The sequence below is a fragment of the Acanthochromis polyacanthus genome, chromosome 13 (assembly GCF_021347895.1).
Source record: "Acanthochromis polyacanthus isolate Apoly-LR-REF ecotype Palm Island chromosome 13, KAUST_Apoly_ChrSc, whole genome shotgun sequence".
NCBI lineage: Eukaryota > Metazoa > Chordata > Actinopteri > Pomacentridae > Acanthochromis > Acanthochromis polyacanthus.
In genome coordinates, this window is record NC_067125.1 from 37,034,272 (window position 1) to 37,049,180 (window position 14,909).

Genomic DNA, 14,909 nt, shown 5'->3' on the forward strand with positions numbered 1-14,909 from the left:
TGTTTCAGCTCCTTCCACATATGTTCAATGGGATTCAGATCTGGGCTCATAGAAGGCCACTTTAGAATAGTCCAACGCTTTTCTCTCAGCCATTCTTGGGTGTTTTTGGCTGTGTGTTTTGGATCGTTGTCCTGTTGGAAGACCCATGACCTGCGACTGAGACCAAGCTTTCTGACACGAGGCAGCACATTTCTCTCCAGAATGCCTTGATAGTCTTCAGATTTCATCGTACCTTGCACACTTTCAAGACACCCTGTGCCAGATGCAGCAAAGCAGCCCCAAAACATTACTGAGCCTCCTCCATGTTTCACCGTAGGGACAGTGTTCTTTTCTTCGTATGCTTGGTTTTTGAGTCTATGAACATAGAGTTGATGTGCCTTACCAAAAAGCTCCAGTTTGGTCTCATCTGTCCAAAGGACATTCTCCCAGAAGCTTTGTGGCTTGTCAACATGCATTTTTGCAAATTCCAGTCTCGCTTTTTTATGAGTTTTTTTCAGCAGTGGTGTCCTCCTTGGTCGTCTCCCATGAAGTCCACTTTGGCTCAAACAACGACGAATGGTGCGATCTGACACCGATGTACCTTGGCCTTGGAGTTCACCTTTAATTTCTTTGGAGGTTGCTCTGGGCTCTTTGGATACAATTCGAACGATCCGTCTCTTCAATTTGTCATCAATTTTCCTCTTGCGGCCACGTCCAGGGAGGTTGGCTACTGTCCCGTGGGTCTTGAACTTCTGAATAATATGAGCCACTGTTGTCACAGGAACTTCAAGCTGTTTAGATATGGTCTTATAGCCTTTACCTTTAAGATGTTTGTCTATCATTTTTTTTCGGATGTCCTGGGACAATTCTCTCCTTCGCTTTCTGTTGTCCATGTTCAGTGTGGTACACACCTTTTCACCAAACAGCAGGGTGACTACTTGTCTCCCTTTAAATAGGCAGACTGACTGATTGAGTTTGGAAACACCTGTGATGTCAATTAAATGACACACCTGAGTTAATCATGTCACTCTGGTCAAATAGTTTTCAATCTTTTATAGAGGTACCATCATTTTTGTCCAGGCCTGTTTCATTAGTTTGTTTTTTTAAATAATTATGTTAATCAACAATTCAAAAGTAATGGCTGTTTTTGATTATTTAATTTTCAATAAATTTTTATGTATTGTTACTTTTGTGAGTTTCAAGTGATTTCAGTGAGAATTGTGGGTTTTTCCTTCTTTAACTGAGGGGTACCAACAATTTTGTCCACGTGTGTAGTTTTGATTGCATAGCCCACGTGGAACTCCTGCACATTTGTTTGCTAGAGGACCAAGATTTAAAATTTAACTCTGAAATATACATTTCGCAATAAATCTGCAATATTTAATTTGGTCATCAGATATTCAGAAAATTAGATGTATCGTTGTTTTCAGAACTTCTAATTGCACTTTTATTTGTTAAAGTGCAGCTGAAGACAAACGGAGAAGGTTGGAACTGTAATACCGTATCAGAGCTGCATCATACCATATTGTATTGTCTTGCTTTTCTTAAATTTGCAAGAAATTTAGGGTAGAGGACTTATTTTGGGTCAAGTCTCTATGTAAAAATGTGAAAATCTGGCATTGCTGAAGCTAAAAATTTGGAGAAACGGGTTTAATAAGATTTATCACACAATCATAAAATAGCACACTTTGATATTTAGCAGTTGCTGAGGAAGGGGGGTGTTCAGTAATAATCATCCATCCTGGCAAGAGGCTAATAACTAGAATGTGCCATCCATCCATCCATCCATCCATCCATCCATCCATCCATCCATCCATCCATCCATCCATCCATCCATCCATCCATCCATCCATCCATCCATCCATCCATCCATCCATCCATCCATCCATCCATCCATCCATCCACAGCTGCCACTAGCTGTGTGTGGCTGTTCAGACAAGGCCAGTTGATGGTAATTATTTATGAGGCTTGGTCAAGGTCCATTACTGCTGATGGGAAGTCATTGCCTGCCTGCACAGGGTGGGGTTTGGTGCGCAGTGTAAACCCCGGGCCCATGGTCCCTCATCTATTAGCCGTACGTTTTGATCAATTAACCAAGACTGTGTGTGTGTGTGTGTGTGTGTGTGTGTGTGTGTGTGTGTGTGTGTGTGTGTGTGTGTGTGTGTGTGTGTGTGTGTGTGTGTGTGTGTGTGTGTGTGTGTGTGTGTGTGTGTGTGTGTTGAAACTCGTTCCTTTAAATAAGCTCATGTGAGAGAAGACACAGATTCTGTAGCACTTTGAACCTGCACATGTACAAACAGTGTCAAGGAACCTCACGTGTGAGAAAACAGAAGTGTGTTCATACTTTATGAGGGTGACATCATGAGCACCTAATTAACATGCACATGCAAGGAGATGAATTGTAGTCATGGCTGTGTAGGCGTCATACAGAAAGGGAGCAAGATGGGGAAAAGTGTGTGTGAAGGAGCGAAAGATGTGAAATCTAACGTGTTGGGTGTTATGTGTATTCAGGTGTCAGCCTTCTGTGTTAAACTTCCCCTTGCATGTGTTTGAGTCATTATGTTTTATTACATGATGCTCGCGCAGGCATTTGTGAAAATGTGCGAGCTAATGCCACCTTCCAGAAGCTGTCAGCTCACTGCTGTGGGTTTCTTCTGTGTAATGTGTGAAGTGGTTGTGGAGGGGCTGTGGAAGTTATTTCATAAGGCCCTGCTCTTGGGATCCTGCCTTTAGAATACTAATGGATCTTTGCTGCGCTACTCTAAGTGGTACAAATCTGGTTTGATAGTTCACCCTCTGTTATTTGTATTGCTTCCCTTTTTCTTCTCTTCCCCTCTATCTTGCAGAGCTCCCACAGGACCGAGTATGTGTTTTTTTTTTTTGTTTGGGGGGGGGGGGGTGCTCTAAAAAGATTTGGGTATTTTTGGCTTTGGTTAAACAAAAGAAGAGATTTTGAATAATGAATATTGCACTAACTGTTTGTGCAGTAGGAGAATGGGTTCCTGCATTTACATTCACCCCCATGAATGCCTCCTGCTACATGATATCAATAGGAACACGGTGTGAGTGGTGTTTGGAAAGTAGATGCTACACACACTGCTCGAGCCACATTAAAGAGCAACAGAGCACTAAAAGGCCCCTGTGGAGGAACTGTAGGGCAGTCGGCATGGGTCTGCAATTCTGGGCCTTGGACGAGAGCGTTCACTAATGCAAAGTAGCTGTCAGTTCTGCATAAAGTAGGTTAGGTTGCTGCCAACATCAGGATGTATTAACACTCGAAATTAACAACAAAACAAATGATGTAGAAAAACAACCTTCAATTTCTGATGGTGCTTGGTTTGTCAAAGTGGAGCATGAAGGAGGGAGATTCTATGTGAATATTGTGGATTTGCATGTGTTTTTGTGGATAGTGTGTACAGTAAAGCTACGTGATCATTGCAAAATCCTAATTACTACTATTTTTTTTTGTTCTCAGAAGTTTAATGACCCAGATTTTTCATTAACTACACTGAGCATCCAGAACTAATTTGTATGTTTATCTTTTGCTGATTTGCCAATAACACAACAAATAACTGTGTGAACAAACCCTGCTGTATGATTGATGCTTTCTTTTAAAGATCCTGCCAATAGCAGACTTTAACGTGTATTTTTCTGTCTGTGTGCTCCAGGAGAAGAAGACGGTCCAGCAGCAGTTCGTCCCACAGTTCATCTCGCCGGCGAAGGAGTCGAAGTGCAGAAAGAGACAAAGGGCGGAGCCACCGTTCACACAGGTCACGCAGCCGGGACCGGAGGTATCACCAGCACAAACATTATTCACGTTCATTCTGTACATGTAATAACACACACTTGAAGCTTGATACCTATTTTTTAATTAAGATTTTCTGAATTAAATCCATATATGTAGAAAAGAATGAATGATAAGTAATGACTTCATTATTTAGGAGTGAAAAAAATTGTCACTTCACAATCATTTTGGATGTTTGTATGACAAATCAGTGTGTTAAATGCCATTACAGATTTTTCTTATTAAGGGAACAATTTTTTGTGAAGTTTACTACAGTGTAAGCAACGCATCATTTTGTATTTATGTCATATGTCATCAGATGGAAGCACATGGAAACTTGCTTCTCAGGTCTGGATTACTATGTTGCGTGTGCATGTAGTCATGTTTCAGTTTGCCCCCGCTATCCATCTTATTGTATGAGTATTAATGAAACCGAGACACGCAGAGACAGCAGGCCATACACAACACCGGTCCAACCCGTCTGCCCAACCCTCTTTTGGAAGCAGCTCTCCTTTTCACTCATTAATGCAATTATGACATCATTACCCATACATACTTTGTTGAATTATTATTATTACTGATGTAGCTTGCCCTGTTTTTTTTGCAAGGGATGGAGTTATTTATGCGAGACTAATGTGTACACACCTGCAGCACACACACACACACACACACACACACACACACACACACACACACACACACACACACACACACACACACACACACAGCCGTAGCCAGTCCTGTGTCCCTTTCAGAAACATAAAGAGAAAGTCTCTGTGTGTGGTGGTCCATGTCATTAGCATAGCTAATCTGGTGCTAATGAACCAGTAAACTGTGCTGTTTTAAATCCCTCACACACACAGACACACACACACACAGTCACAAACGCATAAAAACACGCACAGACGTACAATTGAAGAAAAGGTTGTCATAATATATGCGTGAGCAAGGCTCTTTGTTTACTTGTGTATGGCTGCGGGGGAGAGCAGAGATCATTTTAATCACAAAGGAAAAGGTGTTTTAATATCTTCATTACAGATGTGTCAGGATGAAGGGATGATGCAACAGAGATGTTTTGACACATGTGGTTGATGGTGTCATGAAAAGACACCACACTTCAACTCTCCAATCTAATGTTCACAGGCTTTGGAATAAACAACAAATATCAGTGTTGCATTGTGCGCTAAACCCGTTTATTAAGAGAATTCAGCCAAAGCGTTTTCACACATTCTCTGCCTGGTCTCTGTGGTACAGTGGCAGTCACTCACAGCACCACTGGTGATTAAAACATCAGTCGAAAATGGCATTACTGGTGTGGTATGAGATGAAAGGTGGAGGGGATTTGGGAGATTTAGAACTACAGTCGATGACATCGGTGTTTACAAACGCTGTACTGTGATTAGGAGGGTTGCGTTGTGTAATCGGCTTAGCGGTAAGCGAGGAGCAGGTGGGTTGGGCTGGTGCTGGTGGGAGTGCGTGGTGGGGTGTTATGAGGTGGAGGCGGTGTTGGAGGTGGGGATGTGCAAAATGATGGCATTGATGATAAATTTATGCAGTTAAGTGATGGCAGCTACAATTTGTGTCTGCAGAACTTTGTCTTTGGCATGTGGCCTCCTGTTTTAGCATCAGAACCATCCAGTGGAAATTGTGATTAGTCATTTAATAAACGGGTTTACAGCCGAAATGATTGGTTGATTGCGGCAGACAAACAACCAGAAACAAATGGGATAATTGCTGAATAATTTGAGCCATTTTTCAATGTAAATTTACATTTTTTTGTAGTTCCAGCTTCCCAAACTGTGAGAATTTATTGCTTTAGAATTTGTTTCTTGTTTGATGGTATACTGAATCTCTGTGACTTTTTGGATAAGAAAAAGAATTTGAAGATGTCACTTTGGCCAGTTATAGGCATTTCTAATCACATTTTTTAAAGATTTTTTGACCAGTCAATTTTTTAAAGAGCAAATATGGTATCCTAACCTTATAATGTGCATCTCTTTGGTGGGATGCTGCATGTTCTGCAGCTCCAAGGGTTGTGAAATGGAAGCAGGCTGCTGTACACTGTGCACAGGTGCCCTGACTGCCATTAGTCAGTGCTATGTGTGTGGCTGAGGCTGCCTGAGCCTGGCTGATGGATCAGAGGTGGATTGAGTGGACAGGACCTCATGATTGATACGAAGATAGGATATGAGGTGCTGCCTGCCGGCCACACCAACCCGGCACCACCTTGAGAATGTGAAAGAGAGAGGAGCCAGAAGCTAGCGAACCGACCAGCGAGAGGAAAGAGGGAGGGGTTGAGAAGTTAGAAGAGAACGTAGAACTGTGGAGAGAATTGGTTGAGTTACTGCAGGCCAGGGAGAGAGTGGAGAAGATCTTGAAGAGGGAAAATGAAGAGGAAAGACAAAAGCGAGCACCAGTGGAGAGAACAGATAGACTTGAGAGGGATATTATTCAGGAGAAATGAGAATAATAACGTCTGCATCGGAATATTGCAGGGGAGAAGATTAGGACCATAGTGGGCCGTCGTGGGTTGAAGTGAGAGAATATTATTACCTTCTTTTCAATCTCCCGTGTATAAATAAAAAATAAAGAGATACATGAAATAAGAATAATGCTCTATCATGTGTTTACCATCTATCGTTGCTTCCTCTCTTTTTCTCGTTCTCCTTTTTTTTCCTGCCCTCAATCAGAGAAGGGCCAGGTCCCCCAGAGGCAGTCAATCTTGCCCTGAAATGTAAAACAGACAAGAGGAGCAGATTACCTATTTGCCATTAATGTTTATTCTCTTTGATGTGAGCAGGCATATCAGGCTGTGTGTGTGTGTGTGTGTGTGTGTGTGTGTGTGTGTGTGTGTGTGTGTGTGTGTGTGTGTGTGTGTGTGTGTGTGTGTGTGTGTGTGTGTGTGTGTGTGTGTGTGTGTGTGTGTGTGTGTGTGTGTGTGTGTGTGTGTGTGCGCACCATCAAGCGAGCATGTGCGAGGCTGATTGAGCGTATGCATGTGTGTGCAGATTTGCGTGAATGCACGTACATGAGGGGGTGTCACGGCCTGGTCCGCTGGGGGAGAGCAGAGTGGAGCATGGCAGCAGCAGTGTACAGTGATGTGATGTGTACCCGGTCCAACAAAGACGACAAGGCCTCTCATCACAGTCTGATCACAGGCGCATCTTTAGGTGAGCTCAGCGGAGCGTTGTAGCGCTCGGCTTTTATGGGCGGCCACAGCAGGGGTTAAATGTGTGTGGCTCAGTCAGTCATTCTGTCAGTCCTTCATTCACAACGGTTAGATTTAAAGCGCTGCCGGAAGACCAAGAGGTATGGCTGGTGCAACAAATCCGACACTTGACCCATCAAAGCTAAGAAACTGAGCATTTCATTCATTCTTGCTAGGTATTCACACATGTATGCATGTACTCACATAGGTGAGCATATACTGCAGGGAACACACAGGCGCTTAGATTTTCCTCATTAATATTTCAGGAGTGTGTTGAGTTAGCAGGGCAGAGTGCTAGCGTCAGGGTTTAGCCTTGCTAACACTGGAGTGTCTTCATCAATGGGCTGCTGTCATGAGTGTAAGGAGAGTGAGACCTCTAATTATCGGTCTTTCCCCTTGAGGACATGGTAAGCTAAACACACCACCCAGCATGCTAGGCTAGCCGACCAGCATCCTGGAGACCAAGTCGAGTTCAAGCTCAGATTGTAACCTTTATAAATATTTACTTTCTGTTAAAATCATCAGTTTTTATTTATTATAGTTGACTCATCGCAAACGATGTTTCCTGTGATTATTTTTTTCCCCGCAAATTCAAATATTAGTTGGCTGTTTCCCTCTGATTTTTACTCTGAGCCTTAACTAAGATATCCAGAGTAGCATAGTGTCCAGTTTTTGTGTTTTCATATGTAAGCAATTTGAGAAACCCATATAAACAATTTGTCCATTGCTTTGATAAACCCAACTATGCTAACTGGACTTTTTTGTATCCATGTGTACAGTTAAGCATGCTTTCTGAATTGACAGACTACTTTGCAGATGGACTTTAGCCAAGTGATGTAATGGATGTAATATAAACAATGGCGGCAGTGAAATCATCTCACCGCTGGAGCAATTAAGAGCAGAAATCAATAATGAAATAGTTTTACATATCGAAATGCTGACCTGCTCAGGTCTGTATTAGACAAGTTACAGAACACCGGATGAGTCAGGTCAATAGCCACCGCCAGATCAATTTAAGGTTGCAGAAATGTTAGGTAAATGATTTCAAAATAGCTGCTTTATAAATATCACAGGCGTCCGTGCAAATGGTGTGCAGTAATCAGGGATATACATAACCTGAATTCCATGTAAACCTCTTACCCTGAAGATGAGGAAAAACTAGTATAAACCTCCTAACTGGGATGCTTGTGTTCATGTAAACGCAGTCAGTGAGATGCTATGGCGATTCCCTTTGGTACGTTCTCCTCCAGAAAGGTTAGAGGTCAGGGTTGACTAAAGATCAGTGTCTAGAGTGTCTTAGCAACAGAAAATGCTTTGTACTGCAGGGGTTGACTCACAGCCTCCCTCGAACCACTTTGCCACCCAGCCATGTCTTGCTGGCTGTTAGAACTAGGTAATCTGGATGTTATAGTTCCATAACATCAGCTCTGCTTTCTGCACAGAAGATCACAGAAGGACTCCAGGCGTGTGTGTGTGTGTGTGTGTGTGTGTATGTGTGTGCATGCATGTGCAGGGCTTGAGCGATGGCCTGGTATTTATTTCACACAGCAATTTTCCCTTGTATGAGATGAGGTGTCGTACATCTGCTAGATAGCTTTTTCTGCCTCGCACCGACATGGAGTGTGCGCAAGGTCATCCAGGCAGCATGGGAATGGGGAGGGCTGAGGTGAGGAACGGAAGGGAGGAGTGGAAAGGTCTTAGACGGGGAGGAAAGGACGGTAGGGCAGTTGAGTGCAAGAAGACAGAGGTGGGCTGAGGAAAATCAGCGCCTTTATTGTGGCTGAACTGTGCGGCCTCCCGGCTTTCATTGCACCTGGATCAGCAATTCCCCCGTCAGGTGGCAGGGTGGGAATTTTTCTGCGCACTTGTGTCCCACATATATTTATTCACACAGTTTAGAGAGTGTGTGCATGTGCGTGTGCGATGTAGCAGGTGGTTTTGGGTGTCGCTGGCTTTATAAGGAAAACAGCCCTGAGTGTGTTTTGAGGACATGACAAGTGAAATCTGGTTTCCTCAAAAAAAAAAAAAAAAAGACAGATCTTGCTGTTAGAAGAGAACCATAAGGCATGGATTATGGTGCTGATGAATCCAGAATAAAATATGGAAGAATGATAACAACACTTAAATCCTTTTATTCTTCTTTAAGGTGCATCTCACTTAGCTTTCTCACAGTTTTGTAGTGGCCTTTGGTTCGTCGACGATGCGCCATAGCGGAGTTTAAGAGCAGGCTTCTGGCTGTTTTCATCCATCTGTCTGTTATCCCATTGACTCTCAACATCTTTTCTTCTCCCCTTTCCACAGGGTGACATTTAGCCCTTTCTTCCTTCTTCCCCTATTACCAGACTTGCAAAGTGTTGATTTAAACTGAAAGATGACCTGGTTTAGTTCAGCTATGTCTTCTCTACCCCATAAAAATCAACATGCTTCCAGTTGTGAGATCTGAACGTGTTTGTTGTTGTGTTTCTCTCTCTTCCCCTCTCTCTCTCTCTCTCTGTCTTACTCTCTTTCTGTGTTGTCTTTTTTATTTATCTGCTGTAAAGGCCAGTCAAGCGCTGCTCGGCTTTGTTGTCAGAAACCTTTATTTACCAAAGGGAGGAATAAGTGACTGACACAGACAGCCTCTTTCATCCCCGCCTCGCCGCAAGCAGTGTTCCCCTCTACCGCCAGAGGAAACCCCCCCTCCACCCCACTCCCTCACTTCTGCCAAGCCATCCTCCTCCCTACTCCATCGCACCCCTCCATCCTGCAGGCTCACAACACACTAGCCCACTCCCCTGGGTAGCAACCTAGCTGTAGAGTCTGCACCGGGTAGCACACACACAAAATTCACCTCACAAAAGGCATCGCACCAGCCGTCTCATATAGACAATCAAATGAGGGAGTTAGTTTGACGGTCCCAAACAAAGACTAGTTTAACATCAAAGACTCATTTTATCCGTCTGTTAAACCAATCCACAGTAATGACACATAGGGCCTGTTATGTTAGGTAGAAGCTAGTTGTTGTGGTTTTAGATGTTGTGCGAAGGTTTTGAATATTGCATGTGAGGAATTTTTCTGCACACGCCGACAGCATGGGAAGTCAGTCACCTGTGCAGTTTGCTTACCTGTTTAGTAGGATGTTAAATACAGATTATCACAGAATCTGAAAAGTGTCTAATAATAAGTAACACGTTTTCTTTTCTTGTTTTGTATTTGTTTCGTTTTTTTCTTGTTCACATAGTGTGGAGGTGGGAAAATAAAACCTGTTTTCTGTAAAAAGGGCCCTAAACTGGGGTGTTATTAGCATTTTACATGTTTGTAATTTTTTAAGTAGACAATTTTTTGTTCTTCATAAACTGTTTTGGCTGATGGCCACTCGCTGTGATAATACTGGACACGTTTGTTTATAAGTAACATTTATTCAGCTGATTCATTGCAGCAGCAGTCATAAATACAAATGAATGTACCAGATAATTTAATGATGTTATGAACATAATTTTTACATTTGAATATGCTTGATTCCCAAAACAATTCTCATCATAGTCTAAAATTTCAACTATATATAGACTTTGGAATAACAAAACCTCACTGAAAATAGGGTAAAGTTTTTAATATCACATCTCTGGTAATAGAGAGGATTGAGTAATTTTCTTTTTGAAAGCTTTGTGAATGAATGCGAGTCTTTGGGATTAATTTAAGTATCATACACACCAGGCTAGTTCTCTCTATACCAAAGACAAAATTCCGTTGTTTGAAGGCTGTAACCCAGTAAAAGTATGGTATTCCCACTGTTATTTCTTTAGAGACACAGATTCTCTGTTTTGCAAATAAAACCTCTACAATGCCAAAGACTAATAACGTCCAATCAGCCCTCATTGTGTTCACTTTATGACAGTGAAAAGCCTCTTCCGTCTGGCCAGACCAAGAGAAAGACGGAGACAGAAACCCTTTTAGCTCTGGCATAGGAAAACGAACACCAAATGTATCTCTCTCTCTCTCCCTCTCCTTCCTGCCTTCTCTCTGTCTCTCTTTCCTATTTAAGCTTCTTGAAGTTCTTCCAAATTGGGTTTTAAATGCCAATTAGGAGGTTGAATGTAGTAAAATAAAAGCAAATGCAGGCAGGATGGCCTCACCTTCTGGCTGGTTAGGCTTCAGAGAGAGCCGAGCCGGACCTTTGGCTCCCAGCGAGGCTTTGAGAGAAATATCCTGCCTAATGAACACATTAATTAGAACCATAACTATTTATAAGATGATAATTAGAAACGAAGGGAGGTAAACTGGGCTTTTCCTGCAATTAATGGAGGATTAATTACGGGAGCTAATGAAGTGGATTTTTGAAACGCGTGGAGGTGAAGTACAGAGATGTGCAGCTCGCTTTGTGATCACTAGCATAATTATTTTCTCCAGCACCAAAGCGTTTGAGGCCCTGGTCCTCGCCGGCTCAGGCCGGCTAATAAGCATCATTGCATCGTTATATATGCACTTAAAAAGACTTGCCACTGAAATGACTGTCTAATTATTTCTAATTGGCAGGCCCTGTGTGTTGTCATTGAGCTGTTTGGAGCCGCAGCAGAGCCCTGGGTCTAATAACGCTCTGGGCGGAGGAGGAGGGGTGAGAGAGCTAGAGAGACATTGATACATGGAGAAAGAGAGAGAGAGAAAAAGAGGAGGGGGGCTCTACCGGTTGCCTGCTGCTCGTAGCCGGACCTACACATTGCCCCCCTGTGCCACTCGCCCAGCAGGACAGCGGGTCCTGCAATGACGGCCGGTGCACTCAGGGGTCACCTTGCCAAGTAGTCGATTAGCAAAGTTTTATTTCATCTGTGCTTATTTTCCCCCCTTTTAATTAACAGCTTCTGCTCCTAATTTATGCACAGATAAACGCCACCGTCTGTCCACAGTTCTTCTTTTCACTCTTAAACATACTACACACACAGGGAGGGAGGGAGGGAGGTATGTTTGTTTATGTGCTTTGTGTGTGTGTGTGAGTGTGCGTGTGATTCAGTTCCCAGGTTTTGAGCCAGTCCATAGAGACCCGAGCTAAGAGAGCATAGATGGACAAACCTCAGTCAGCCGTGTTTACCTTGTACTCCAGTTATGCTCTGGCTCAAACCATATGGACAGTGGCACTCAGAGGATGCATGTGTGGACATATAGAGTTTGTCATAACAATATTCTGGCATGGTCATATTCAGACTCATACTTTGTTGTTGACGTTGTAGCACACGGCAATCAATGGATTTTTAAGCATAGGTAAATATGTCTGTGTTTACAATAGATTGTTGTTTTCATTATATTATTTGAGCCATTGATCTCCATTTAGGCTGTCTCATATTTACATGTAAGATCTTGCACTTTTGTGTGAGTGTTACAGGAGTGTTTGAATGATGGTCTAGGATTATGTGTGTGAGCGCCTCACCTAACTCGTCCTAAGCAGAGCCATGTGCGTTGTCTTGCCAAAAAAAAAAACCTCTGTCATACCTCCTCCCCCCTCCCCCCTCCCCCAGACAACTTGAGAGCAAATTGCCAGCTAATGGAACCACTGCCTGCACTTGTCAGTTCACTTTGGACAAGCAAAGCAACCACACAAACACAGATAGAGACACACACACACACACACACACACACACACACACACACACACACACACGCATGTGGTTTCACTCACACGTTTAGTAATTTATTTGTGGAAAAAGAAGAGAAAAATGAGAGAGAATGGCAGAGAAATGAAACAGGGATCATGTGCGCCTTGACTGAAACCTTGACAATCTTTTCAAAGTAATGAAACACTTTCTCAGCATGCGCATGAGGTTTTCTATTTGAAATTTGTCTTCCTTTTTGCTTTATCTATCCGTTCGGGTTTTGGCAGAGTCGAGGACATGAGGAGGAAGTGGAGATAGATGGATCGGCCAAAGGATACGTGGCCAACTGTCGTGTGATTGGTTGAACAAAGAGCAGAACGCTTGTGTGACTGGCTGAACAGAGAACTTGACGTTGTTATTTTGGCTTCAAATCAAAGCAGGAAAATGTAATTATTTTAAATGCAGTCAACAGTTTTGTTGGAGTGGAAGTTTGCCAGATTTCTCTGTAAACTCAGTGGGATATTGACATTCACTAAAAGTGGGATAACAGAGTGTGCGCCCATGTGCTACTGCAGATGTGTAATGAGTGACATGTATGCCATTATTGTTACACGCAGCGTCATTTGGATCCTATTTACAACTGTCAGTAGTAAATCACTCTCCTAGTAAATGGGAATAACTATTGCCATTAATGTGAAAAGAATGTAACAATGCAACAAAAATTTACAACAGGCTTAAATTTAGGAAAAATAAAGAAATAAAAAATACTGACCTGGGCTGTGTATATTTCCATTAGAGGTTTTAAAAAGTAATTTAGGAACCTGTTGTGGAATCTATGTGTGTAAACATAGTATTGTACAAATTACATTATGTATGAGTAGCCTAAATGTTGTCTGTATATTTCTGTGCTCACTGTATAAATAATTGGATTTTCCCACATTATAGCTAGCCGTCAGTGTCTGTGTTGCAGTAAATAAATTGCTCGGTCCACCGAACGTGATTGCTAAAACAAGGTAAAAATCTGCCTTCTGCATGGGCTACTTCTGGTTCTGTGCACGGGACATGTCGACTGTGTGAAGCGAAAAGATGTATTGGACGGGAGAGGCTTTCTCTCTCAGAGGGTGTGAGTGTTTTCTCTTTCTATTCATTTCTTGATCTCTTTCTGTGTTCATTCCTCTCTCTCTCTCCTTCTCCTTGTTCAATCTTGACAGCGGTTCATAAAAAAAAATGATTTTTAGAAACTTCTTTATGAGACAAGCCTCTGTTCTGTCTGAAGACAACTTTATGTTATTCCACCGAGGAGGCGAAACTAATAGTGCTATGTTTTTTACAGGGCGCTATTCCAGTTGTGTCTTGGGTGTTTAATTAAGTGTAGTTTCCCTTTAGTAGTGGAATGTGTGTCTGCTTTTTGTCGGCCCGTTCCTCGGTGCCTTTTACAGTCCACCCACATGGTTTGTCTCAGCGTTTATGATTTTTCTTATACTGGAGTTGTGAGGTTCCTAAATCACTTAAGCACACAGGGCCGAGCAGTCCACATTTAAACAATAAAAGGCTGTTATGCTAAGGGCCCTCAGATCTCCTACCACTTCATAAATACATGCGTATAAAAGGCAGAAAAATACATCTTCCCTGACCAGAGAGAGAGGGAGAGCGAGCGTCTGAGAGCACACCTGCTAATTGGAGCCAGCTTGATGTGAAGTACGGCTGTCTACTCTGTCTTCTCCATAAGTCCCAATTTCTTTTTCATTCTCCTTCTTTTTTCTTACCCTCGTTGTTCTTGACTCCCCAACTTTTCGAACCTTTTTTCTCTTTAACTTATCCTTTCTTCTCTCCCACTGCCTCCTGCTGTCCTTCACCTATTGTCTCCCCCCCCCCCCCCGTCTCATCTACACTTCCCGTCCTTCTCCCTCTCCTCCGTCCTTCTACCTTTGCTCCCTCCCTGCTTTCCACCCTCGTACAGATGGAGGCAATGACAGCCAAGACAACTCTCTCCTAACTCGGCGTAACTAATTATTCCGAGCCGTGATGGATTGAAGCGGGAGAAAAGACGTGGGTTTCGGTTGCGTGAGTGGCTGTGAGCGAGTTGGCAAGTTAGCACCTAGTCTAAGTGTGACCTCCACTTGACCTTGTGTCTGGACTGAGTGGCTGAGCCTGGGTGCCCCCCCCACCACCACTCCCCTCTGCTCCAGCTGCTAATGGGTGTCATGTCGAGCTGCGGCTGCACACGGGTCAAAGGTTGCGGGTGAACACCAGACGGCCAAGTTTAGGATTGCGATGAGGAGGCTGAGTGACACTGGGCATATGTGCCAGTGAAGACGCCTGGTAATCAACACATATGCATCCAGCAACACACACACAGCCACGCACATAACACATG

At 43.1% G+C, this 14,909-nt stretch overlaps 1 protein-coding gene across 2 annotated transcripts in view; it reads left to right on the forward strand.

Moving 5' to 3' along the window:
- rsrc1 (arginine/serine-rich coiled-coil 1) overlaps positions 1–14,909 on the forward strand; it is a 120,792-nt gene that overhangs the window by 2,687 nt on the left and 103,196 nt on the right. For both annotated transcript variants that reach the window (XM_022196110.2, XM_022196109.2), the window contains exon 3: positions 3,648–3,770. In XM_022196110.2, the coding sequence (XP_022051802.2) occupies positions 3,648–3,770 (123 nt within the window). The remainder of the gene's footprint in view (positions 1–3,647; positions 3,771–14,909) is intronic.